Source organism: Ursus arctos, unplaced genomic scaffold, assembly GCF_023065955.2.
Source record: "Ursus arctos isolate Adak ecotype North America unplaced genomic scaffold, UrsArc2.0 scaffold_30, whole genome shotgun sequence".
NCBI classification, from domain to species: domain Eukaryota; kingdom Metazoa; phylum Chordata; class Mammalia; order Carnivora; family Ursidae; genus Ursus; species Ursus arctos.
The window spans coordinates 21,036,770-21,064,355 of record NW_026622986.1 but is presented as its reverse complement, the minus strand read 5'-3'; the positions used below and the strand labels follow the sequence as shown (position 1 = coordinate 21,064,355).

The 27,586-nt window shown below is 40.9% G+C and overlaps 1 protein-coding gene across 1 annotated transcript; it reads right to left on the bottom strand.

The window, feature by feature from the left end:
* Positions 1-26,052, bottom strand: HACD1 (3-hydroxyacyl-CoA dehydratase 1). Its single transcript, XM_026478996.4, has 7 exons — positions 25,727-26,052; positions 16,739-16,856; positions 16,541-16,559; positions 16,376-16,464; positions 13,040-13,161; positions 8,448-8,626; positions 1-5,351 (listed from the first exon to the last, which is right to left on the bottom strand). Exons 1-7 carry the CDS (start codon positions 25,981-25,983, stop codon positions 5,269-5,271), a joined length of 867 nt encoding a protein of 288 aa, XP_026334781.1. The 5' UTR covers positions 25,984-26,052; the 3' UTR covers positions 1-5,268.
* Positions 26,053-27,586: the final 1,534 nt, after the last annotated feature.

Below are 27,586 nucleotides of genomic sequence, written 5' to 3'. Positions count from 1 at the left end.
TTTTTTTTTTTTTTAAAGATTTTATTTATTCATTCGACAGAGATAGAGACAGCCAGCGAGAGAGGGAACACAAGCAGGAGGAGTGGGAGAGGAAGAAGCAGGCTCCTAGCAGAGGAGCCTGATGTGGGGCTCGATCCCATAAAGCCGGGATCACGCCCTGAGCCGAAGGCAGACGCTTAACCGCTGTGCCACCCAGGCGCCCCCATTTTCCACAATCTTGAATATATTCCTTTGTGTGTATGTGAGTGTTTGATTTACACAGGAGACTAGAAGTTCTCTTCAATTAATAAGACCACTGAACTGAAATCTTTTAACGTAGTTTCCAACCGGAATGATGCCCATGTATCCCCTGTCATTAAATTCAGCACAACAAAAACACCTACTACTGGACGTTCCCCCCGTTACCTGTCTTAGGTTCTATACAGACTACAGCAGTGCACGGACAGGGCAACTAACTGTATGGACATAAAATAATATGTGCTTAGAAAAACACATACAGAATGTCTTCTTCAGACTACGTAAGTTCACGCTTTTTGTTTGTACAAAGTTTCAACTACGGTGTTCGTTTTGATTAGAGCCAATACAGAGGGACGCAGGAATGTTGGTTTCAGTGATAGGAAGCACACTGATAGAGCATTTATTTGTAAGAAGTCCTCTCCTTCCCCCCGCTGAGCCTCCCCCCCCACCCCACTGTTCCTTCAGGGTGCCCGCACCAGACCTGCCTTGCATCCTGCTAAAAATACAGGCTTCTCAGCCCCAGGGCTGCTGATGTATCCACGGGTGGGGAGGGGGATCTGGGATCTCAGTGGACTCTTCTAAAAGCAAACCTCTGAAAACCATTTCTCTGCAGTCCCCATCCTCAAAGTAAAACTACAAAGCTTTTAAGTGGATTTAAGGATAATTTTTAATTTCCAACGGTGCCAACTGCTTTTTAAAATATAAGGGGATGAGGCACTACCATAAATCGAGAAATGAAATTAATTTTTACAGCAATCGCATTCTTGTGTATTTTAGTACAGCACAATAACACAGTAAGAGGATAGAACAGCATAGAACAGAATGCTGTGGTTAAGAAATTCTAAACAAAACCAAAGTACGTTAATTACTTACGGGGATTTATAGTGTAGGGGCATAAAAGTCAATATAAAGGTGAGTTAATAATATGCCTGGAAATTGCATGTGTAAAAAGAATTTAGTACTTTTTAAGCACTTAAAAGATATCAGTCTTCATGTATCAGAGGACAAGCATATTCATCAGGTTAAAAAAAAAAATCCCAGTGCCTGATTTCAAAGACCACCTCCAAAGAACTAGACCAATAGGCCTTCTATTACTAAAATATCTACGTGTCACCCTGCCACCAAATTACTAAAAAACAGAAACCCTAACACATTCAAGTTATTATCACCAGTAAATGGAACAAATCGATATTCCTGCTGAAGAGTGCATAAATTAAAGCTAAGCATGAGGAAACCTCAAACAAATCCAAACTGAGAGACTTTCTACAAAGGAACTCCCCTGTCCTGTTGAAAATGTCGAAGTCACGAAGCATGAAGAAAAGTCAGGGAGGCACACTAGACTGGAATAGGTGACAAGGAACTGCAACCCTCAACAGGGATGCCATCTTGCCCCGAACATGGATGTGGTTTGTTCCCAACACCCTGAGGAGAAGGTTGGTGTGAGGTCCGGAGTCTAGAGAAAGGTACTGTGTCAACGTGAGTTTCCTGATTTGGGTCACTGTACTGTGGCTGTGTAAGACTATGTCCTTGTTCTTAGGAAATATATAGTGAAGGCATCACAAGTGAATGTTTTCAACTTACTCCCAAATGATTCACAAGATATTGGGGGTGGGGGGAGAGGAAGGAAGAGAGAGGGAATACTACAGCAAATGGGGCAAAGTGTTAGGGGTGGGGAATTCAAGGTAGACTAGCATTCTCGCAGCTTTCCTGTTAAGTTTAAAATTATTTCAAGACAAAAAATGATAAAAATATTTTTAAAGCTGTCAACAGGAACACTAAAAAAAAAAATCTAAAATTTTTAGAACATATTTTTAAGCTTCATATCCAGAGGAACGACTTATGTCTATTTAAGCTGTTTTGTAAATCTAGACTAAAAATATGAACAAACTGAATTTTCAATTCCAGTCAATGCCTTCATACTCGAAATTACAGAACTGTGCTCCTATTTTTTCTTCTATCAGTTATATGTATATTCCAGATCCCTATATAGGTTAATGGAAAATACTTCTACGTTTTACACATTCATTTGAAAAATAATTCAAATGCTGGTTTTTATAGTTATTTTTTCTTACAGTTATTTCCTTCCTTTCCTTGTGCCTTAATGATTTATTTTATCAGTTTCATATCTATAATTGATTTTGAGTCTATTTGAAAGGTTTTAAACCAGAATGTTATTTAGTGGCACCGATACACTTGTATACACATAAGTAACAAAAAATCCTGCCAGGTCGGATTACCAATGCATGGCATTCTGTAATTATTTTTGCAATGTGATTTCCTAGCCAATCTAACCTAACAGTTGTGTCAGAGGTCTTACTGTGTAGGGTGGAGAGAGGCGTGACAGGAAAAAGACGCCAATTCCCTACAACAGTCCTTGGCACGGGGTTGGCACAAAGTAAGTGTTTGTGGGGGGCAGGTTATTGTATGATTCCATATCTCTTGCCACATCTCATCGGAAACCACGAGACAGAGGCATACTAAATAGATGCTTATAAATCCAAAGATGAGACAATAATGCTCTTGAGAATCTACGGAGGTCAAGCAATAAAAGCTTTTGGTGAAAATCACTTTGTTTATTTTGGCATACTTCTAAAAAGTAAGTTCCAACAGGGATGTTGTTGTATTAAAATCAAATCAAGGCTATGAAAAATGAAAAAAAGACTCGCACACACTGTACATATCGTACGTCAATCTTTAAAGCTACGAAAAACGAAAAACCACCAGAATTTTATGGCATGTCACCAAATATAATTGAAAGTTGCTAGTATCACAATTTCTTGATATATGTTTTTTCAAATGCCAAGGTCTACAGGACTGATTGGAAGTTCTGTGTGATTCATGTCCTGGTTTGCCTACTGAAAAAGGAAAGTGAGGGTGACTTCTGGAGAATTCTAGAAGACGGAGGCATAGGAAACAAGTGCAAAGGAATTTCAAATACTCTCTCTTTCAAACTCTCATTTAAGCGCTTTATCTTCTACCCAAGGGACAGTTTAGAATTCGCTGAGTATCGAAGATACTGAAGATAAACTAAATCTAAAGTGTGGGGGTACTAATGCTAACAAAGGTCACTGAATAATAGTTTGATGTATTTTCATTTTTATTAAAGTTAATCACAATTCCTACTTCAGGATATTCCACAACTAAAGGAAAAAAAGAGGTATTACAGCTGCTTAAAGGGAGTACAGTTTGAATTAACACAAGTTTTAGGAACAGCATTTAAAATATTTCTCCTAAGACAGGCATCTGACAGGATCAAGATGTATGTGAACTTTTTATACTATGGCACCAAAGGGGAAAAACTCCCCAGAAATTTCTTCCATATAAAAATTCAAGATAAAAACGGACCAAGCAGTGTAAAGGCAGAATGAACATTTGCATTTTGAGCAGTAGTAACCTCATACATAGAATACACAGTGCTCGTTAAAACGTTCAGCTGGAGAGAAATATTACAATGTAATACAGGAAATAGCACCTTTTAAAAATCATGTTATCTAAAACCAAAGTTTGCAGAAAGATTCATCTGCACTGCACATCTCCACGTGAAGAAAACAGACAAGGTGGTACGCAAAACGGTTTGGAGAAGTGTAATGTTACACGTTGATGGCAAGCACAAACAGTACAGAACACGGAAAGCCAAAATTCCACCTCCGTATCTCTAGCAGGAAAAAAAAAAAAAAAGAAAGAAAGAAAGAAAAAAGAAAATCCTTTTCTTTTAAAGTCACACATCTAATATTCTCCCTAAACTGGGTCGGCAAAGCAGCATAACTTACTGTAAGGGGGAAAATATTTAAAGGGCCTACTTAAGAATTAAAGCAGTATTGGGGCGCCTGGGTGGCACAGTCGTTAAGCGTCTGCCTTCGGCTCAGGGCGTGATCCCGGCGTTATGGGATCGAGTCCCACATCAGGCTCCTCCGCTGGGAGCCTGCTTCTTCCTCTCCCACTCCCCCTGCTTGTGTTCCCTCTCTCGCTGGCTATCTCTATCTCTGTCAAATAAATAAACAAAATCTTAAAAAAAAAAAAGAATTAAAGCAGTATTAAAGTATCTTCAGTCTATCTACTAAACACATGGACAGGAGCTTTATTATAAGACTTCTTGCTTGAAATTCAATGGAATTCAGAATAAAATGAGTCTGGCAGGTCATACCCCAAAACGTTTCATTACCTAAGTCCCACAAGGGGATTATCCTGACATAACTTTTAGTAGATGATCCCAGGTACGGAGAAGCTTTTCTCAGCGAGTTCTGACTATAACATTATGATCAGACCCAATGTTATTCTTTTTTCACAAGTGAGGCAAAGTGTACACTTAAATTCTTTCTAATCCCTTAAAATCCTTACAGTTGAAAAGGTTGTCCTTGAAGGTTAATTCAAATAAAAATAAAGTTGCTTAGTGGTATATGTAATTTTAACAGCCTAGACATATATTCAAAGAATATTTTCCAATTGCGACATCTACTAGGATATTTTTGTTACACAGCTACTTTATCTCCATCAAAAGTCCTATCAAAGCAAATTATGTCCATGCTTCCCAAAATGGTTATTAATCAAAAACACTGCCTTATAACTTGTAAGAAACAGTGCTTGGGTTCAGGAAATACCAATACATTATTAACACGTTATTAAAATTCTGCATTTACTTTCATTTATAAATATCACATAAATACCACTGGCAAGTATCATAATGTTAAATCATTAAACTAATTTGTAAATATTGACTTAAAAACCTTGAAGCACATGCTGCAAAAACAAAAAATTAGTAAAATTTAAAAAAAAAAAAGGTTCCCCCCCCCCAGGTAATACACCCAATTATTTCCTTAATGACCATCACCCACCCAGGAGTTGGTAATAAATACTTGCATAGTTCTTATAGAAAATGTGAAGACACATAGTGGCAAATACCACATCTCAGGTTATATTCTAAGAAATCATACAATCTGTAGTATTTCATAAAGTTGTTTATTCTTGTTATTAAAACTTGGACTCAAGTAATCCCGGTTACTCTGGAAAAAGCACCTTGTTCACGGGCATCGTCTAATCATCCTTTTCTACCATCACCTCTCCGTGGAGCACCTTTCTTCTTTGGCGTAACATATGAAAATAGAGTTGTGGGAACACTAACGGAAAAAAGAAAACAAAGGAGGATGCTGTTGACTTTATTTATACTTGAAACCTCTCACACGTAGACACTCGGAGGGCAAGCACAGCATCTGCGGCCCCTGCGCTCCCCACCCCCCCCCACACTGAGGCCGGCACACCCCGGTTTCCAGGCTTGCCTCCTTTGCTGGCGGTTTTTACGAATTGAAGGTTTGTGGTAACTCTGCCTCAAGCAAGTCTCCTGGCACCGTTTTTCCAACAGCAGGTGCTCACTTCGTGTCTCTGTGTCACGTTTTGGCAATTCTCACGGTACTGCAACCTTTTGCGTTATTAGTATCGTACTTGTCATGGGGATCTGTGATCAGTGGTAATGACTTGCTGAAAGCTCGGCTGATGGTGAGCATTTATTAGCAATAAAGGATTTTTTAATTAAGGTGTGCACGTGGATGCTATTGCACACTTAACAGACTACAATATAATGTAAACATAACTTTTATATGCACTGGAAAACCAAAAAACATGTGTTTGACTCACTTGATTGCACTATTAGCTTTAGTGGTCGGAACTGAAGCTGCACTGTCTCTGGGGTATGCGTGCAATGCTGGGGATTCTTTAGCGACGTTGAGTATCCGAGGTCTTCATAATGACCTGGAACGTGGTGCAAGAATGTTCCAGCACAAGGAAAGCTGCCCTGCCTGGCCCGCTTCTCTCCAGTCCATCGGCTCTCCTGCACCGTGAGGGGTCTCATGAACACATGTGGGTATCTAAGCCCACACAAGCCAGCTTCGTCCATTCCCTTCACAAACAACTGCCCCTCGGCTAACCCTTGATCTCGGGGATGTGTATACTGGTGACACGGTTTACCCCTCAGGAGAACAGAATGGGGAGGACGTCTACCTGTGCAGTCCCTAGATGCACTCTCGGTGCCATGTGGGTAGCAAATTCCACGGTCCCGGGTTTCTAGAATGTGGTCTAGACGGGAGGGGAGGGCCCGTGTGGAAGAGTGATCAGGATCAGTGGAGGGCCGGAACAGGGCCCAGAGCGGGAGCCCCTCTCGAATTGGCTTAAATTATGGTACTTTGCAGTGTCAGTGCTAGTGGATGAACAAATCAACATCAGCTACAAACAACACAAATGTAAAAATATTTCTGAGAAAGACGGACGGATTAAAACCAATTAACCTAACGACCAAAAAAAGCCAAAAACCAAAACCAAAAACCCACAAAACCCTCTGAATATCTTGCTTAGGCAACTTTGGTGAACTATTTTTAGAATTTAGCCCAAATGGAGCAAAAATGCACAACAGAGTTTTTGTTTTGTTTTGTTTTTTTATTTGGGTCCTACTACCCATCTTGATCAATGTAATCATCATACCACACCGAGGGGCCTAAACATACTCAGGTAAAATATACTTAACGCTAACTGACCGTTTATTGACAATACGTCTAGAACATTCTGAGTAGTGTAGAAGTATGGGCTTGAGTTCAAACACTAGTCTTATTTACTAGCTGGGTGATTTTTAAGCGATGTCTGTAATGTCCTCCTTGAAATGCCCCCTAATCTGTGATGTCATTATTGAAAAATGAAAACTACTAGCACTTCTTTTGAGTGCTGAAGTACTCAGAGTACTGTTAATCCTTTTAACTAACAAATAATTTAATAAACAAAGTACAACTAGTTGTGTGACTGCTAATATTAATAATCAAGTGGAAAATATCTCGCTGGCGGACTGCTGCTCCAGCAAGTGGGACCCTCCCGAGACGGTCCGCAGGGTGAACTGAGAAGCTGCCACTGACTCAGGCCAGAGTCTACATCTCCCAGGACACCTGAACACACGCAGCCAACAGTCACTGGTTTGACGCTTTCAAGCCCCCAAGACACCTGAACACACGCAGCCAACAGTCACTGGTTTGACGCTTTCAAGCCCCCAGGACACCTGAACACATGCAGCCAACAGTCACTGGTTTGACACTTTCAGGCCGTGACCTGCTGGGCCCTGGGTGTCTGTGGAGACGCCTCCATAGTCATAGGGAAGAGGGGAGCCCGATACCCAAACCTGTAACTCTGATGTGAACGGAAGCAAGCTCTGGTTCCGCTCCAGACATGGCCCCACTCAACAGAAGCTGGGGGAGGGGAGCAGAGGGTGCGACCCAGGGCTGCAGGTGACCACCCCCGGGCCCTCCTGGCCTGCCCCTGGGGGACAATCTGGTGAGAGTCAGGCTGACATGACAGGAGATGAGGGAAAGGGCAACAGCCTGAGCATCCGGTTAATTTTGATTTTGAAAAAGCTTAAAAGTTGGAGGCCTCAAGGGACTAGCAAGTTTTATGCGCCCCCGTTTACATAAAATATTTCATGAAAAATTTTTTTTTTACATTTTATGTAAATAGCACGTTGATGCAGATTTTAGATGCTATGAACTGTTTGTATTTCCTTTGTTCCCTCGCTGACACCAGAGTCTCTAATTTTATCGAGAATGGTAAAGAACAGCCTTGCTTTACTTCCACATTCCCTGCTACTGACTATAAATATTTGACCTGAAAACCTACCACTATTGCAGTAAAGCTTCACCAATTCACGGCAACTACTGAAAGGTGATGAGAAATGAGTGAAGAGGCTGAATTATTCAGAATGTTTTAAGAAAAGCAGCTTCAGTATTTTCCAGTATTAGAGTGACCCCCACCAGACTAAGAAGTACCGCTAAATAACTTTCCCAAGTGTATGCTCAAGGATTAGACAGAAGTGACCAGACATTTTCTTGGACAAAATGTTTATCTTCAGATACATAATTCTGAATGCTGGCAAATGGTTCACTTGATGTGTGCTCTATCTTTTCTTTTTTTTTTTAAAAAAAGGTCATTCAGCTTCTCTTAAATGGTTCTGAGAAGGCAATCATTTGTGTATGAATTTACTTACCTTTTTCCTTATACCAAGGAGAGTCCTTTTTGACTAACTCACTCATGCATTATTTAAAATTACGAATACACGTGGGGTTGAACAGAGGTTTTGGTGTGTTTGTAAGCCATCATGTCTCCTTGCTTATTAAACTAGCGGAATCATGATACTTTACAGAAACGTTCGCAGCATACGCTCAAAGTACTAACGACCATATACTTACATGGTATATATGAGGCCATGGTTATAAGAAGAAAATAGTAGTAATCAAAAGAGACATTGTATTTATTAGGAAGTCTTATCGAAAACATTCCCGTCTTCTTCACGTATGGTAAAGCGGCATATATCGTAAGAAGCTCACCGACAACTCCGACGGGATATAAGATGATAAAAAAATTGTATCTGGAGAAAGAAAGACCCCAGAGAATTATTTTTCTATAATAACGACTGGATTTGACATCACCGTTCTTTTGCTACTACTGTCTTGAAACTTAAAAAATACTCATATTTACAGTGCCCCTCACAGAAGGAGGCTAATTTTTTTCTACTTTAATCGTTTGCTTATAAATTTAATTATCCTCCTTTTTTCTCATAGCAGCTTCCATTTTAGATGGCAAGATCTTAACAAAAGAAGAAGTCAATTTACTTTACAGAACTGAAATAGAGGTATATGTGTTAACAATGTGTATGTATGTAGTTTTGTACTGTACAGGACGTTAAGTGTTGTAAATACTATATTGTAAAGTACCTGTAAGTATTATAAGGTATTGTGAAGGCAACTTCTTTGACAGTTGGAATCAAAACTGAGCGGGTTTTTTTCCCTCCAGCTAGTCATTTATTGATCAGGTGTTGTGCTTTAAAAGACCCATTATGATCCTAATTTTATATCTAAATCTCGAAATTACCAAAGTGGGTCTTGGAGGCATTTGGAAAGCCCTGTGGCTAATAATTAAAAGAGAATTAATTATTATTTCAGAAAACTGAAATAATACCACTAAATATATATATTTAGTATATTTAATATATAAATAATACTAAAGTATCAGTAACTACTAATGAAAATATTATCCAAAACTGCTCTCATAACAAAACAGGTAAGATGTTTCCAAAATTCCCACATTAAAGGAACAGTTTGCTTAAAACAGCCGAGAAAGTTCTATTCAAAACCCAAAATGACAGTTTGTTCATTTGGGCTGTGGCAAGGTCTCTAACGCACAGTAGGCCAGCCATTACTCATGCCTACGCTGAGGGCAAGGTTCTACAAGTCTCTGTGGGCCTCCAGCAGGAAGAGCTTCAAGGACCCAGGGCAACAACACTTCTCCATTAAAGAAAATCATTTTTCTCCAAGGCAATTACCACAGAAAAGAAAGGTTAAAATGTTGGTGGAAAAAGACAGAAATCAAATTAATCTGTATTTTATTTCATCATTTTGTTGGCAATAAGATATTTGTAAAGACACATTAAATTTATCAGTATGGCAGAAATTTGGAGACAACTTAAAAATCACCTTATTATTGTATGTCAAGGATATACACAGGTAAGAGATGGAGGGGGAACAGAACTATTTGCCAAAATAGATTCAGTGGTAAAAGGAAAGACCGATGATCCTTTTACTGTCCCTGATTATCCCCTCCTTGTCATAGGTATATCATCTGCTTTCTTACTAGTGTTGTGTAGTTTTTTGTATATTATTTAAATCACTCTTTTCCCATCTTAATTTCCTAACTCAGTTTCAAAATCATATAACTGATATTTTATAATCCTTTCCCAAGTAAAACATTCAAACTTATTTACATAGCTTTTAAACATTATGTGACTCTCCAGTGATTTTTCTGGAAGCACTGTTCTTCAACAGTAAAAAGTATATCACTCCTCGAGTAAACTAGTTTTTAAAGCCTTCGGCTTTAAAGATTATTTTTAGTGCAATGAGAACAAATTATATAATTTATTTTCTTTGCACTTTAAAAATATTTCATGTTCCCAACTCTGTTAGTCTGGATGGCAGCGTGAGAAATTTAACTACCTATTCAGAAAAAGAATTCCTCATTAAAGATTTTAATTGTTACCTAAAAATTTTTTGATTTTAGGGAATGCATTTTTGGAAATTAAAATGGAAATTAACATAGAACATAACAACATGTAAGTGCCTATTCAGTGGACTTTTCTAGGAACGCTGCTAAAATGAAGTAGAATTAAAGTATATTCAAACTGTCACAGTAGGCCAGCTATTTATAAATAAGAAGCTATTCCTACCATGAAGTTTTATTTGAGAATGACAACTTCAACATTTGAACATAAATACAAACATTATTTTAGGTTTTTTAATGAGGTTGGCAAATATGTATAGATGGTTGGGATCTTTTAAGATTTTTAACGTGAAATATAATTACTCATGATTATGATTAACTGACATGTATTATGCTAACATGTACATTTCAAAGTTGGAAGATCTTATAGTACTTGGTTTAACATTAATGCAACTGAGAAAGGATTTCTAAACAGCAAATTTAAACATGTTTTGAACTTTTCCAGCAATTCAAGACATGCAAAATGCATTCCAAAAGGCAGACAAAACATTAAAGACCATTATTTTTTGCAAATAAATTTTACAAATACAGTAAATGAAGAGACTGTATCATGAATTAGTATTTTCAAAGGTGCTGGAGGTCCAGAAGACTGAGGTCATGCAAGACTCAAGATGCACGGAGACGGTTTCTAGGATTAGTCCGGCGACACTCCAAACGGCCAACCGTGTGAAAGGCCCAATCGCTCGAAGTGAAAAAGTGTTCAGTTACAATAAAAATAAAACCAACCTAACATCTAGAAATGGGAGCGCAGCCTTCTTACGAGAGACAATAGGTTTAAGCTCAAATTAGAATTGTAAAGCATTTCAATAAACAAAATGGTAAGCCACAAAAAATGTCTAAAAAGGAGCAAGAGCATATAAAAAAGTCTGAGAGTATATATGTAATTAACAGTGATTATCCTTATGGACAGGGATTGTAAGCAATTCAAAAGGTCTTTTTTCCCTTCATTTTGGACTTTTTATATATTATAGAGTTCATTATATTTGAACATGTATAATATATGAGTTATGAAAAAGGAGTAATTACTTAAGAAAAAGTGTTAGGCTTTTAATATACAGTGACCGAAAACAAATCTGACACTGGTTGTATGTTACCTTCAAACAAATTAGGAATGTGTTAATATAAATATCAGTTTTAAAAAATAGAAATATGGACATAGCATTGTTCATAATATCTCAAAAGAGGGTTTATAATATTGGCAACCTGGGAATGATCTAGATTCAGACAACAGAGAACTGGTCACCCATACTATGGAATACTGGGCAGCATTAAGAGTTACAACTAGATCTAAATATTCCTGTTCTGATTTAAAAAAAAAAAACTCCAAGATACAAACAAAAAGCAAATATAATGTCATTCTATTTATGTTTTTAGAAACTCACGTTTGTGTGTTCACATTTTCCTTAATATGAAAAAGTGTGGATGGGTAAATCCCAAACTTTCTCCCTCCAGGGGAAAGGGAGTGGTCAGGGAGGAGTCTAAATAAAAACTTTCCATGTTGAGTATATATACTTCTGTACTTTTGTGATTTTCTTACAATGAAAACGTATTACTTCTGTAGTTGAACAAAAATTTTTAAAAAATGAAAATACCATCAAACGCTTTTACCTTACCTATGTGGAAGAGACAGATAGGGGACAGACATATAGGGGATACAGCTATCCTCCCACAACTGTCTCCTTGCACTTCCCATGACCTGGCATCTCACATATCTGTTAGTTGTTTTATTTTTTTGGTCTCCTATGTCTTGCAAGGACAGAGTTTTTCTTGTGTTCAACCCTGCTTCTCGGGCATGCAGTCAGTATACAACTTGTGTTATTATTGTTGTCACTCTAAGTACGACACAGGGAACAAAAGGAACAAATCTATGCTGGCCTGTGATCTGTTCTTCAAATTGCAGTTTTGTTTTCATAGTAACTTTGTAAAATATCAGCTGCTCAAAGAATTCAAACTTAAAAAAAAAACAACAGAACATCTTTCACTTTAAAAATTGTTGCTTTAGGATTGATATATTTCGGGGCACCTGGGTGTTCTGTGAAGCTTCTGCCTTCGGCTCGGGTCATAATCCCAGGGTCCTGGGATCGAGTCCCACATTGGGCTCCCCGCTTGGCAGGCAGCCTGCTTCTCCCTCTCCCTCTGCCTGCTGCTCCCCCGACTTGTGCTCTCTCTCTCTGTGTCAAATAAATACATAATATCATTTTTTAAAAAAAGGATAGATATATTTAGAACCCTTGAAATATGAATTGTGTCCACATTCCAAAAATACAGCTTAAGTGTGACTTTTAAAAATGTCTGTCTCTGCTACTTAAAACAGCAAAGAAACTGACATTGTATATATAAGATACTAAAAATTGTGGATACTAGATTTTTAAAATAATTTAAATCATTCAGAAAAAAATGCCATATTTTTGGCACAGAATTTAATTAGTATAATTCAAAAAAAAATTTTATGTTTTGCTTTCAAAGAAAAATGAATGACCAGTTCAGGTTATATAAGGATACTGATGTAACTTGTCTGGCATTGATTTTACTCAAAATATATATTAATGTGATTTTTCTCTGATCATTAAATTAAGCCTTTAGAATTCAAGTTATAGCACTGCTAATAGCCAAAAAAACAGCATCCTGGCATCGTGGGGCTAAGCCACAAATTTTCCGTCTCTGATGTTAGCTCAGCACACAAAACACACATGCACCAGTGAGAAACTAAATGGCAAGACATCGCCACCTGGCCCATTTAATGAAGTATGGCAAGTGGTCGAGAAGACTGAATGTGTAGAAGGAATAGCGAGTGATCTCTGTCACAGTCCACGCGACCAGAAAAAGCACCACGCTCTCCTCATTCTGGATCTGCAGAATCACAGAGAAATCCACAGTGTGGTTTAACCTTGAACATTTTTCTCCACGAAGATAGCTCAGTTACGTACTATGCGTCTTTGATTATAGTGGAATGTCAGGGGTAGACAGAGGCAAGAGAGAAAGCGTAACGCCGTCACCGTTACATAATTCATGACAACACACAAAAATGTCCTAAGCACAGGAATGGTCACATTTCTACTGGTCTCTCTCTCTTGGCCTTCACTCCGGCTGCTAACTTAACTATCCTGGGACAACATTACCCCCTCAAAACCAATGTGAGAACAATCTGACGCTCCAACTTTCTGGGGGTCGTCTGATGGTACCCGTCCTACGGGAGGACTAGCTACTGCATCAGTCCACTCATCTTTTGTCCTGTGACCACCATCGAATTCAGGGCCTCACCGTCTCCATCCAGGCTACTGTAACAGTCTGCCAAACAGCCTCACCACTCTTTATTCTCTCCACGGATGGAAGTCTTCTCTTACACACAAAACAAAAAAAACACATTTGGAAGCAGTGATCCTGTGACTTAAAAGCTTCTTTGGCTCCCCATTGCTTAACAGGAGAGAAGGATCATATTCAAGGTTCTCTACAATCTGAGCTCAGGAATCTCCCCAACTTCATCTGCAATCTCTCAACCTCCCACTACCAGCTCTCTCTCTGGTGACACCAACTTGGTATTATTTCCAGAACATGCTCTGAACGTTTACATCTTAACACATGCTACTCCCTCCAATTCGAATGCTACTTATACTGACTCCCTTATTCATTCCCATGGAAAACCCTTCTTCACCCTTTAAGATCTGGCCAAAGCATCACGCCCCCTGGAAAGCTTTTCCCAAACCCCTCCTTTCGCCCCGAGCAGTTATTTGTTCACTTTCCTTGTTCATGTCTGTTTTAGAACACTTGCCCATTTGTAGGAGAGTCTGTCTGTCTGCCCGACTCTCGTGTATCCATCAGTGCTCTCCTTATACATTCCTTCCTCAGGGAAGCTTGCCTTCCCTCCTTAGGTCGGGCTAAGTCCCCAGGTACATTGTGATACATACTCGTCTCTTATTTCAAAGCACTAACACTAACATAATGAAACAATTACAGTTGACCCCTGAACAATGTGCGGGTTAGCGGCACGAACCCCTGCCATGTAGTCAAAAAAACTGCGTATAAGTTTTGACTCTTCCAAAACTTAACAACTAATACTCTACACCATTGACCAGAAACCCTACTGATAACCTATAAACGGTTGATTAACACATATTTTGTATGTTATATGTATTATATATTGTATTCTAACAATAAAACAAGCTAGAGAAAAGAAAATGTCATTAACAAAATCATAAGAGAAAATACACTTATAGTACTGTATGTATCAGAAAAAATCTATAAAAAGGAAAAAAAAGAAAAAAATCTGTGTATGAGTGAACACGTGCAGTTCAAATGCGTGTTGCTCAAGGTCAAGTGTATTTGTGCAACTACGAGTTTACCGTCTCTCCCAATTACAGGATCCGTAAGGCAGGAACTATATTTGTATTATTAACTGCCAGATCCCCAGCAGAATCTCAGGCATAGAGCAAGTGTGCGATTAGTATTTGCTGAATGATTCAAAATCTGTATGACTGCCCCCCGCTTCCCAACAACCAGAACACATATAGCTGGAACTGGCCTATCCACTTGTGTAAAGCCAGACATGAGCACGTGTCATGTGTATAGAAGGCACTCAATAAATGTTGGTTGAACTAATTAAAGAGGGGTGGAAAGGTGCCAGAGGGAAACTATTGGTAGAGAAAATTAAATAGTAAGACTAAGACAGAGGGGCGCCTGGCTGGCACAGAGGTTAAGCGTCTGCCTTCGGCTCAGGGCGTGATCCTGGCGTTATGGGATCGAGCCCCACATCAGGCTCCTCCGCTATGAGCCTGCTTCTTCCTCTCCCACTCCCCCTGCTTGTGTTCCCTCTCTTGCTGGCTGTCTCTATCTCTGTCAAAATAAATAAATAAAATCTTTAAAAAAAAAAAAAAGACTAAGACAGAGATCCTTTGGAGGATAAAAAAGAGCCGATGGGTCTTTTTCCTCTTGGGGGCTAGCAACCCATTAGATTTTCTCTCACTTCTTTTCCGCAGTTGATGCTGGCCGCGCTGTGTTTTGTCTTTATACTCCCTCAGTCTTCAGACTCTTTGTAGTCCCGGCCCAGCTATTATACTCGTTCGCTATCTGGAATAGTCTTTCTTTTATTCTGTTTATGGTGGACTCCTGCTTTTAAACTACACGGCAGTCTGAATACAAAGTGTGGCTCTCCGCGCGGCATGCGCTCACGGCTAAGTGCACGGCGGTCACTGGTGAGGGGCCAGGCGGACCGAGGGAGTCGAGTGAAAGACAGTGGTCTGGAGAGGCTAACGTGCAGAGTGGTGAGAGAGCAGGAGGGCAGTGATCTGTCCCCGCGCAGACGGGGGCCAGTAAGTCTTGCAGGCAAGGGAAGGGAGTTAAGGTATCATTTCAAGCAGACGAGGGACGAGAAAGGCATCTCAGGAATGGAAAGGAGGCCAGCGATCTGTCCTCAAGTAGACAGGAGACGCCGGAGGCTGTCAGAAGGTCAGAAGGGCCCATCTGGGAAATGTTTCTGTCATAGGATTAAAAGGCCCAGTGCCTTGACATAGTGAGCATGGTGTGTGTTTGTCTAGAAGGGTTTAAGCCATTAATTAGATTCAGGTCTGTCTCCTGTCATGCCTCAATAAATAATATGCTAATTTCTCCTAGGTTCCTCAGCCCTTCCAACTTTTCATTTAGTCTTCCCCATTTGCTCAGGTCTACAGAACTATATTTGCTTTTTATGTCTGTTGCTACAGCACTCCATGGTGACTGAGGAAAAACACACTGTTTATACCGGCGACTTCAATAGCTAATCAAAGAGACTACACATCAATAGAAAATTCTCAGTTAACTATTTGACAGAATATGAATATTAATTTTTAAAAAACTGGGAAACATCAGAGGAGAATAGATTATGGATATAAATATTTAGTTTTGTTTCTGTTTCAAGGTCATTCTACTAATGCAGTAAGTCAATGTACAATCACACGTAAATGCAAACCCAGCCCTTTTTTTGTCTAGTGGTTCTGCTTCCTGAATTATAGCAATGTTAGTATTTTAGATTCCTAGTAATAAAAAAAGCTTTCCTGCAGGATCATGAGGAGAACGTGTTCGTGTCACTTACTGGTTTTATACTGTGAGTAATGAGCCACACCATAAAGATTCTTGAACTCACTTGGACCCCAGCCACAATCACAGAAGTAGGTACAATTCCTTAAAGAGAAAAACAAGTCAACCATTGCCCTAAAGGCAATTTATACTGACAATAAAAATTAAATCAGAAACTCACCAATTAAACAGTGGACTATCTGTAAGCAAATAAAAAAATCGCAAGTCAATAGCATGCAACATAAAATAAATCCCTGTGAACACTGGTTTTCTACAAATCCATAGATGATATGTCATCAGCAAAATAAGGTTTTGTTCAACAAATAATTTTTCAAATGAATACCCCAACAATAGGAAAACAGCATCATTGAAAACTTACCTCGAGCAAGGCAAACGTCTGGAAAAATTTAAGTGTCTTCTGAATACTTTTGTATAAACCTTTGTGTGTTCCTTTTTCCATATAAAAACGTACCATGGCAATAGCTAAAACCAACCACCTGTAAGAAATAAAAGTATTTTATAAAGTTCTATCAAAGTGAATACCAATGATCTTCCTGAAAAGAAATGGCATAATTTATATAGTAATATCTTGTTTTATTATGTTCTCAGTTCATTATTCTATTTGACAAAACCCACAGGAAGAAATGGCATTGTTTTCACATTGACTCTTCAAGGGGACGAGTAGAACATACTGGAGATCAACTAGAATCAAATGTCAAACAATGTCCACTTCATGTTTGGTTTAAGTGGACAGACTGAAGAAATTATGTACCCAAAACGAGGTTATTATAAAACATTTCATAATTACATAGATATTTCTTAAGGTAAAAAGCTGTAAGTATGTATGCACTTACACAAATATATATTTACATGTAAGTATAAGTAAAAATCTTTCATAACAATTAATTTTTTTAGAACTTGCACTAAATAATAACAGTTGTGGTGCCACAGAAGGCCTACATCTTCCAGGTCAGATATGGGCCTGCTTTCAAAGAGCTTATTTTACAAAAAGGACAAAATTCATATGCCTTCCCTTTTCAATTTCCATTTCTACATGACAGAGAGGTTCTGTGCTGTGAATCACCTGCACTTCACACACAAGTTACGGTTGTGGAGACTGGCTTTCTCACCTACACTCAGCCTGCTAGAGACACTAATGAGAGTTCATTTTTCCCCAGTTTCTTTCACAATTACAAGAGCACTTGTAAGTTTTAAAGACTTATGCCATCTATAACTTTTTAAAATCTTGAGTAAACGCACCCATGGAAATGAGTAGCTACTCCAGGCTTTTTTAATTCGGTGGTCTCCAAAGTGTCTAGTTACGTGGGTTTAGGAATGATAACATTGTTACACGGTTTTAACTTTTTAATTAAAGAACACTCATAAAATGGACAAACGGCTTAACGATTCCCCACAAGGGAACTACTGGTTGAATATGATGAACACACTCAACAAGGTCAACAGGAAAAGATGGCGGCTGGAAGCTTCTGCTCTGGGAGCTTCCACTCCTCCTCAACACACACTGAGGGGAAAGCAGGGACGTTCCTAAGAGGTGTCACAAGAAGTCAGGTAAAATCTGAAATTATCAGCAAGACCTTCCCAAGATGGAAATGTTAATGATACCAACAACACTGATAATAACACGTATACTTTCAGAACACTTTCAGTGTTCTAAACGCCCATTTAATATTTCATGCACACACATTCCCTGTGAGGTACGGACTGCTGTGATCCTATTTTACTGGCGAGAAACCAGGCAGAAGAGGTCACAGAGCCAGGCAGCTGGGATATAAACCCAACACTGAGCTCAGAGTCTATGCTCTTGAACCGTGATGCTACTGGTCTGGCTCTAGGAATATATTGTGCCTTGGGATATTAGTTAATCATAGGATCTGGTCTATTTGAACTACAAGTAAATTTTAAAAGTTATAAAGAGAATTATGCTCAAATATTTTAACTGATAGTAGTGTGCTATCAAAAAGGTTTGAGGGCCACTAACTATTATAGATGAGACAGTCACCATGCAGAGACATCAAGTGACTTACCCTAAGTCTTAAAGTCAAACAGTCCAGGTAGAAATAGACCCCTTGAGGTCTCCCAACCCCCCGTGCTATTCTGTCTCCACGATACCATGGCTTTACTGGATTTAACTATTGGCTTCATCCCATATGAGGGCCAATGCTGAATTCTGTGCTGGGCTAACCTGGGTGATGTTTTAGATGCCTTCCAGGTTTAAAATGTTTTGATTTCACATCTTCAATTCTAAATCCTTATACTAACAATAAGAAAAAAGCATATTAAGATATTTAAATTCACATTTTCATATACTTGTTTCTTCTTTTAAGGAAAATCCAAACCAGATCTTTACAAAAGATCATTTTGAGAGCTAATTATTAACCTACCAAAGAATTCATCAAAGGATTCATTTAGATGGCAACTTTTCTACATTTTTAAATAGCAAGATATAAAAATCCACGTATTCTAACATGGTCACCAATTTTACTGTTGTTCCATAGGTGGCAGTATTGTACCACCTAGTATAGTATCAGGCTCATACCAATTACTAACTTGTTGGAAATAAAAGAAATTAACACTTGGGGTGGAGTTGGAAAGGACCAGGGAGCCACCTATCCTAACTTCTCCTCTATTTTTCAGTCACTGTGGCCAGGGGCTAATCTGAACTAATGAGCTCTCACTTTCTAAACCCACCATCACAGTGGGATGACAAGTCTCCCGTAGTGGCCCTACGTTTAACTAACTTCACACTTCCTACATTCATCGGTTTAGTAATTGTAATTTCAAAAATGCAAAAGCAAGTACAGCTTCTGCAACCGGGAATTCTTTTCTACAGGGTTCTGCTTTTAAAAAATTGGCCAGAGCGACTGATGATGCAAATATGATCCTAGATAGATATGCTCAGTCCTTGAGAAAGTACTCTCTAGAAAATACATAAGCATGTGCTTATATACGTAAAAGATTGCTTGCTTTTCAGCTTAATTCATTCCTTTATTCACTCATCTTCACATTCAACATTTATTGCTAAGCCAGGGAGTGTGCTACATGTTGGGAAATCAGAAAATTTTAGACCTAGTCCTTGCCTCAAGGAACCATTAAATTAGTTAAGTGGAGGAAACAAAACAGTGCTGTAACAAGAGGTACGTGCCATCACTCACTAAACACAGGGCCTTCTTGCCATGTCACTACACTATGATAACCCTGAAAAATCTTATCGAAGGAGGAGTTCTTTCTTCTGGCTGTCTCTGGTGCTTCTTTTCCTCCTGAGGTTTCCTGGAGACAACCTGCTCCATAAGGAACTTGGTTATCTACACTGGTCTCTTCTTTTTTTGTTCCAACATTTTTTAGATATTAATTATGAACAACTTCGCACACACACAAAATGATACAGAGAATGGTATAAGGAACCCCCATGAGCCCACTGCCCAGCTTCAAGCATTATCATCTTATGGACAATACCGTATCATCCAAACCTCTATTCACTTTTTTCTCACCATCGCTTCCCCTCATTATTTTGAAGGAAATCTCAAACATTCTATAGTTTGCTTCATAATAAGGGGATTGCTTTTAATAAACATTACCGTAATATCACCATCCCATGTAAAAAATCTTAGATCACAAAACATAGAGTCAGGATATAACTTTTTTCAATTGTCTCATTATTTTTAAAAATCATGTTTGAAATAAAGCCCATATGTTGTGATTTGTTGCTATGTCTTTTCACGACCCTTAATCTATAGGTTTCCCCTCCCTCCCTCCATCTATTCATCTCTCCTTCACTCTCTCTTGGGAAATTTGTCTGTCGAGACACTGAGTGGTTTGTCCTGCAAAGTTACCATCAGTCTGGGTTTCGCTAATCAGATACCCACATCTCATTTATTATGTTCTTCTGTCCCCTGTATTTCCTATTAAGTGGACAGTTCCATACACTTGATCAGATAGATTCACATTCGAGGCTAATTCCTAAGTCATGTTGTGTACTTCCCTGAAAAGCACACAATGTCTGGTCGACCCTTTTGTTTGTGATGTTAGCACTCACTGCTGATCGTTGCCCTGAGCCTTTATTTCAGCAGTTACTGAAAAATGGTGATATTCTAATGTTATCATTTCTTCTTGACACGTCTGATAAAGTAACCGTGTGGAGGCTGGTCCCAGAGATGGTCTTTGACCTTCATACCATCCATACTTTCATATATTGTTCTTTGACATCTCTAAACTTCCTTTTCTAGACTACATTGAAACTTTTATTTATGGAAACTTTTATTTAGCAACCAATATGTGTTTCAAGGTACTGCACATCGACACTCATGCCAATGGAGGTAAGCTGAAAGGTTCGTGAAGAAAAAAAAACCCAGATAAACTGGATTTGATTAAGAGTAAGACCTTCTGCTCTTTGAGAGACACTGTGAAGAAAATAAAAAGCCAAGCCACAACTAGGAGAAAATATTTACAAATCACGTGTCTGATAAAGACATATATCCATACGATATAAAAACACTCTCAGAACTCAGTAACAGAAAAATCAAATAACCTAATTTAAAAAAAAAAAAGGGCAAAATATTTGAACAGACGCCAAACCAAAAAAGATACACAACTGGTAAGTAAATGCATGGAAAGATGTTCAGTGTCATGAGTCACTAGGAAAATGCAAAATAAAATCAATATGAGATAACACAACACACCTACTAGAACGTCTAAAATTACAACGACTGACCAGACCAAGTGCCGGGAGGGTGAGCAGCAGTTCTCATTTGTTGCCCATGGGGATGGAAAATGGTACAATCACTCTGGAAAAGTTTGGGCGGTTTCTTAAGAAATCAAGAATGCGACTACCATATGACTCAGCCATTCCACTCAAAGATACTCACCTGAGAAAAATGAAAGCATATGTCCAAAGACTTGTACCTGAATATTCATAGCTTTGTCATAGCCAAAAACTGGGGAAAACCAAAATGTCCATCAACAGATGAATGGATAAAACAAGCTGAATAAACAAGATCCATACAATGGATTTACCCTCCTCAGGGATAAAATATATGTCTGTTATTAACATGTTGGGAAATGTATATGCCTGAACCTTGGGTTTGGTACTCTAATAACTCACACTATGCATACTCTGAAAATATCTTAAATAGTTTCCCTCTTGGTGTCAATCACCATGCTGATCGCTTCATATCCATGATCTTTTTAGTCTCTGTAATAATCTTGCAAAGGAGCTGTGCTGTTCCAATTTACAGATAAGAAAACTCTGGGTCAGAGAGTTTAAGTAACTCCTCTGAGGCTACCCAGCAAAAAAGGACTGAAGCACAGCCTTTTTTTTTTTTAAGATTTTATCTATTTGACAGAGAGAGAGAGAGAGACAGCGAGAGAGAGAGAACACAAGCAGAGGGAGTGGGAGAGGGAGAAGCAGGCTTCCAGGGAGCCCGACGCAGGGCTCGATCCCAGGACCCTGGGATCATGACTTGAGCCGAAGGCAGATGCTTAACGACTGAGCCACCCAGGCGTCCCTGAAGCATACATAGCCTTTAACCAATACCTTATTGTACTATTTACAGATTAAAACCCAAACATTAGCAAGGCATTGAAGGCTGGGTGCACTGGTCCATGCTCCCCATCAGCTTCATCTCTCCCTACACTTCAGTCCCACTTGCCATTGCCTCAACAACATGTCTAGGAATGTCATCTCTCTGCACCCTAACTCACACTGTTGCCTCATGCATGCCTATCAAATCCTCCTCATCCTTCAAAGCTCAGTTGAAATGCTATGATCCCCACCACAAAGCTTTCTTTGATTCCCCCTACCCATCCGACCTGTTACCTCTGTCAAGCACTTAACTCATTCTGACTTTTATTGCAATATACGAATGCCCCCGGGGTTACACTTCTTCAGGGACGGAGCCCAAAATATTTACCTTATGTCTCTCATTTGACCAAGGACATATGGGCTCAAAAGTCCTGAAAAGAAAAGAAAAAAGAAAAAAAAAAAAACCACCAGAAAGAGAGTGGGAGAAATACTAACTTCTCTGGTCAAGGACCTATATGAACAAGTACCATAAAAACCCTCACATCCTTTAAAGGTGTAATTCTACTCGTGGGTATTCATCCTAAGTAACTAATTCACCAGAAACAAATAAAAGCAAAATGTCATTAGGGGAATGAGCTAATCCATTATTGTACATCGACTCTATACACTCTTATGTAGCCATGAAAGAATCTATTTATGAAAACTATACAGAAATATTTGGTAGAATATTAGGTGAAAATAGAATATATAGAGCAGATACCCTAACTGCAATATTCTGTAAGATGCATTTAGGAGCTTACAGTCTAATGACTGACAATAAGCAACAATACAAATTAGTGAAATACGTCATACAGTTACATGGCAGTAAGTGCAATGAGAAAAATAAAGCAGGCAGGAGCGCCTGGGTGGCTCAGTCGTTAAGCGTCTGCCTTCCACTCAGGGCGTGATCCCAGAGTCCTGGGATCGAGCCCCACATCAGGCTCCTCCGCTGGGAGCCTGCTTCTTCCTCTCCCACTCCCCCTGCCTGTGTTCCCTCTCTCGCTGGCTGTCTCTCTCTCTCTCTCTCTCTGTCAAATAAATAAATAAATAAATAAATAAATAAAATCTTAAAAATAAATAAATAAATAAATAAAGCAGGCAAGGGGAATGATAGCATAATGGGGATATATGCTCTCTGAATGAAGATATGCACATAAAAGATAAGAAAAAACAAAGGTCATGCTAAGCTTATAAAATTAGGCAAGTTCTTTTTTATATTTATGTAAATACTTATCTATTTTTTCATTGTTTTCAAAACTATTACAAAATTTAATATACTTCAAAGTTCTGCTAAAAGAGAAAAAATAAGTTAAGTGAACAAAAAGAACCTCAGCTAACCCTCTGCTAGCTGTACAAGTCAATGTATTCCTTGGTGTCCCACTTGCCACACCACGACCTTATTTACCTCTGCTCTCCAACACCACCCTCCAATTAGATCAAGAGAATATACCAGGCTTTCTTGCATCTCATGCCTATTTCTAGAATTTATCTCACTCGAAATATCAACTCTCCGCATATGCCAATCCTATTCCTTCTTCAAATCTCAATGCCTCTAAAAAGCCCCCAAAGACTTACATGGATTATTCCATTTTGGTTACCTTTGCTTTTAAACAGAGGTGAAAATGACAAGGGATCTTCCCAATATAGGCAAGGAGACAGTAAGTTTCAGATACGCTGTAATTTGCTGGGCAGGTAAGAAAGACAGGAATGAAGTGTGAGAACACAAAGGAGGAGCATTTAATTCTGCTCCAACTGGGGTAGAAGACCTAGACACCTTCAAAGAGGATGGCTTGATTTACAAATCATGAGGAACATGGAGGATATTATGCAAAGAGTGAACGGCCTGAGCAAAAATGGAGGAAGCCGTGAAAATAAAAATGCATGGTGCTCTGCTGGCATTATGAGTTTACAGCTGATTTCAAATACAATAATACTGGAAGGGGAACCAGGGAGCGTACTGCAAAGGCCCTTGGATAACCAACAGCCTAAATCCCTTAGATTACAGTGGAGGTAACAGGAAGTCACTGAAGGCTTTAAACTAGCGTTATGCATTGATTTTCACTTTTAAAAAGTTAACCTGGTTTTCAAAAGGGAGAGTGGACTGGAAAGGAAAGGGACAGCAAACTAGTTAACAAATGGCAGGTATTCGAAAAACGTTCCAAAAACTGCGTTAAGGCTATCACAGGAGAGAAAATTCTTTCACCTCCCACTATAGCTAAAGACAGCGGCCCATGGTGGGTACTCAATTGTTCTCCAGTTGTTCTGAATAGATTATTTTTCTTCTTCAAGATTATAAAATTCAGGGGCGCCTGGGTGGCACAGCGGTTAAGCGTCTGCCTTCGGCTCAGGGCGTGATCCTGGCGTTATGGGATCGAGCCCCACATCAGGCTCTTCCGCTATGAGCCTGCTTCTTCCACTCCCACTCCCCCTGCTTGTGTTCCCTCTCTCGCTGGCTGTCTCTATCTCTGTCGAATAAATAAATAAAATCTTAAAAAAAAAAATTATAAAATTCAGTAAAGCGTAAAAGCAAAGAAGTAGCACGTCTCTGGTGTAAGACTGTCTAGGCTGAAATCCAAGTCTGACACCTGCTGGTTGTATGATCTTGAGCAAATTACTTAGCCTCTGTGTGCCTCAGTTTCCTAATCTGTCAAGTGTAATATCCCGTACCCCTCACAGGATGGTAGAGAACTAAAAATGAGACCGTACATCTGAAGTAATCAACACAGTACCTGGCACATAGTAAATCCTCAATGTGAACTGTATTTGGTATTCAGGATTACACTAAATACATAACAGTTATTCAGTACTGGGTCCAACCATTTATTCTTTTCTACAGCCCCGGACAACGTTTAAGATATTAAACGTTCCCCCACATTTATATAGATTAATAATACTTCATGTGATAATGTGAAAATAACTTTTTAAAAAGACAATGCAATTTAGAAACAGAAGAGCATTTCCCCAACAGGTCTTGAAAAGCCGTCCACACACGTCACTTTGACAGCTCTTTGAAGAGCGATAGTCATTGTGTAACCTTAACTTGTAAGTCATACTCAAAGTCAGAAATAAAAGTACAGGATTATCAGTCAGGAAGCATGGGGCCATGAAGATGCTGGACACCAGTGCCATGTTCCGATACCGCAGGGTTTTTAAAATATCGTCCCAAGTAAGAAGCTCTGGGGCTCAGAAAAAAAAAAAATCAAAAATCAAAACCCGTGGTGACATTAACAGTTCCGAAAACTCTGCCAGCGATCTGCAGCGCGAGGAAACGCACCGTGGGGGACACCGGCCGGACAGCTCCGGGCTCCGGAGCAGCCGGACCCAGGCTTTTCTTCAACAGCAGCAGCAGGCAGCGGCGCCCGGGGCGGCCGGGCCAAAGCCACCTCCCCCGCCAGTCGGCCCCGCATTCCTGCCCGGGTCTATACTTAACCTCCGGCCCGCGCCCCGAGCCGCCGCGCCACGCCGTGCACCGTATTAGGCAATGCCCGGCGAGCAGGGCCCCGGCCCCCCCTCCCCGCCCGCCTGCTCCGCTCCACTCCGCTCCATTCAACGCCGGCACCCGCGGCGGCGCCCGCGCCCCTCCCCCACGGCCGCCTCCCGCGCCCCCTCCCCGCGCCGCGCCCACCCCGCCGTCCCGCGCTGCCCGCACCCGGCGCGCCCTGCCCGCTCGCCGCCCCCCGCAGCCGCGAGCGCCCGCAGCCCCGCCCGCGCCCCAAGCGCTGAATGTCGGGGGACAGCAGCGCGGGGAGGGGGGCAGAGGGAGGAAAGGGCCCTTCTCGGCGCACGTACCCCGCGGTCATGGCGATGTTGTAGAAGGTGAGCCAGACAGTGGCCAACAAGCCGAGGCGCCTCCTCTTGCCGGTGGCCTCCTTCTCCTCGCCCGGCTCCGAGGCGCCGCCGTTGGTGCCGTCCTCCTCGCTGGACGCCATGGTGGCCGTGCACCCGGGGAAGGTGGAAGACAGGGGAAGGGGAGTGGGTGAGGGCCCAGCCGAGCGCGCCGCTGAAGCGCCACCGCTCGCTGCCGCCGCCTCCGTCAGGCGCCCCATGTGCCGCGCGCAGGGGGCTCGGCGCCGCCAGCCCGGCCGCCCTTAGGGGGAGGAGCGGGCGCCCCCGGCCACCGCCCCGGCCGCCCCGCCCCCGGCCCTCGGGAGCGCGCGCGGCGCGGGAACCTGGCCGCCCCGCCTGGGTGCGGAGGCTCGGGGTCCCGTGAGCCCCCGGGTACAGTTTCAAGGCGGCTGTGTGGTTTCCGCTCCCACAGAAGGCTATCCGCGTCTCTAGCTGGGGGAACCTCTTCTTAGTTAGACGCCCCAGACGTCCCGGGCGCTGGCGACTTGCCCCCTTTAGTGCATTTAGTCGGGACGGACGGAACACACCTGGACTTGGCGTGGCCCTGCCCCGCCCAGCCTTTGAGAAGGTAGTTTCTGGATGTGGGGACAGGTAGTGGGAGCTTCCCGCCAACTACGCATTAAGACCTTCCGAGGATGATTCTCCCACTTCAGTCTGTTTCATTTTACCGGCCAGTGGCACGTGTACACGGGGAATACAGTAGAACTCCCTCACTTGGGTGGATTCCCCTGGAGCCAGTGTTCTAAAGGCACTGACTTCAATGCCGCGTGGTGTTGGATGTTAGAGGGAAGCTGGAGGATAGAGGACAAGATACCAAAGGAGGAAAGTTTGAGCAGACGTAGGCCAGCTACAGATACAGGGCTGACAAGAACCTTTTCCAGCAGTAAAGAGTATCCCACTGTTCTCCACTCTATGCCTTCCCTTTTGTATTTTCCTTCAGATACCCGTGCTTTCTCCTAATAGCTCTCTGCTCTTTCCCCTTAAAGTAGACAGTTGGGAAGGCAGGCTCTGGAGTCAGATTACTGAAATTCAAACCCCAAACTCCTGGCTCCACCAGTCTTATTAGCTTGTGAACTTGGGCACCTAAACTTCTTCATGCCTCAGTTTCCTCAATGGGAATAATTTATAAACCTATGCCATGGGTTGTTGTGAGATGCAAGTCTCACACTTATAAATCACCCACACTTAAATTACCCATATAAACCCCTCACAGGTCTGAAGCAGTTTGAGTCCCCCCAGATTAGCGTGTTAGCACCATTCTGGTGACTCGGATATCTGTTGATCCAGCGAAAAAAAATCTGTGCAGGCCTGTGGAAGCCATCTGCTAGTTAGGTTGTTTGCGGGAAACTGAGCCTGGCCTTGGGCAGGGCACGACCACCAAAAGACTCCTCAGGGTATGGAGTCATTCTTATGCACAGGAGAACGTGGGAGAGGTCACCAAACGGGAGAAAGGAGGACTCATCCCTTTATTGTGATCTGGGCTCTGGGCGCCTGATCCAGGGGCACTACCTGCCTGCTTGGGAAGCTTAGATAATTTTGAGGAGGACAATTCCAATCGTTGAGGAGGACGCTGAGATGTGCCTGGGGAAGAAATAATGGCTGAAAATGTTTAAATTTGATGAAAACTATGAACGACTATTTTTTTTAAGACATTGAATTCAGAATGAATGGAAGAAATAAAACTGTTTGCAAATGACAACATTGTATAATTAGAAAAGCCTTGGGAATCCATAAAAAGGCTACTGGAACAAGTTGCAGGCTACAAGGTCAATGTAACAAAAATTGTTTCCTACAGAAAAGAAA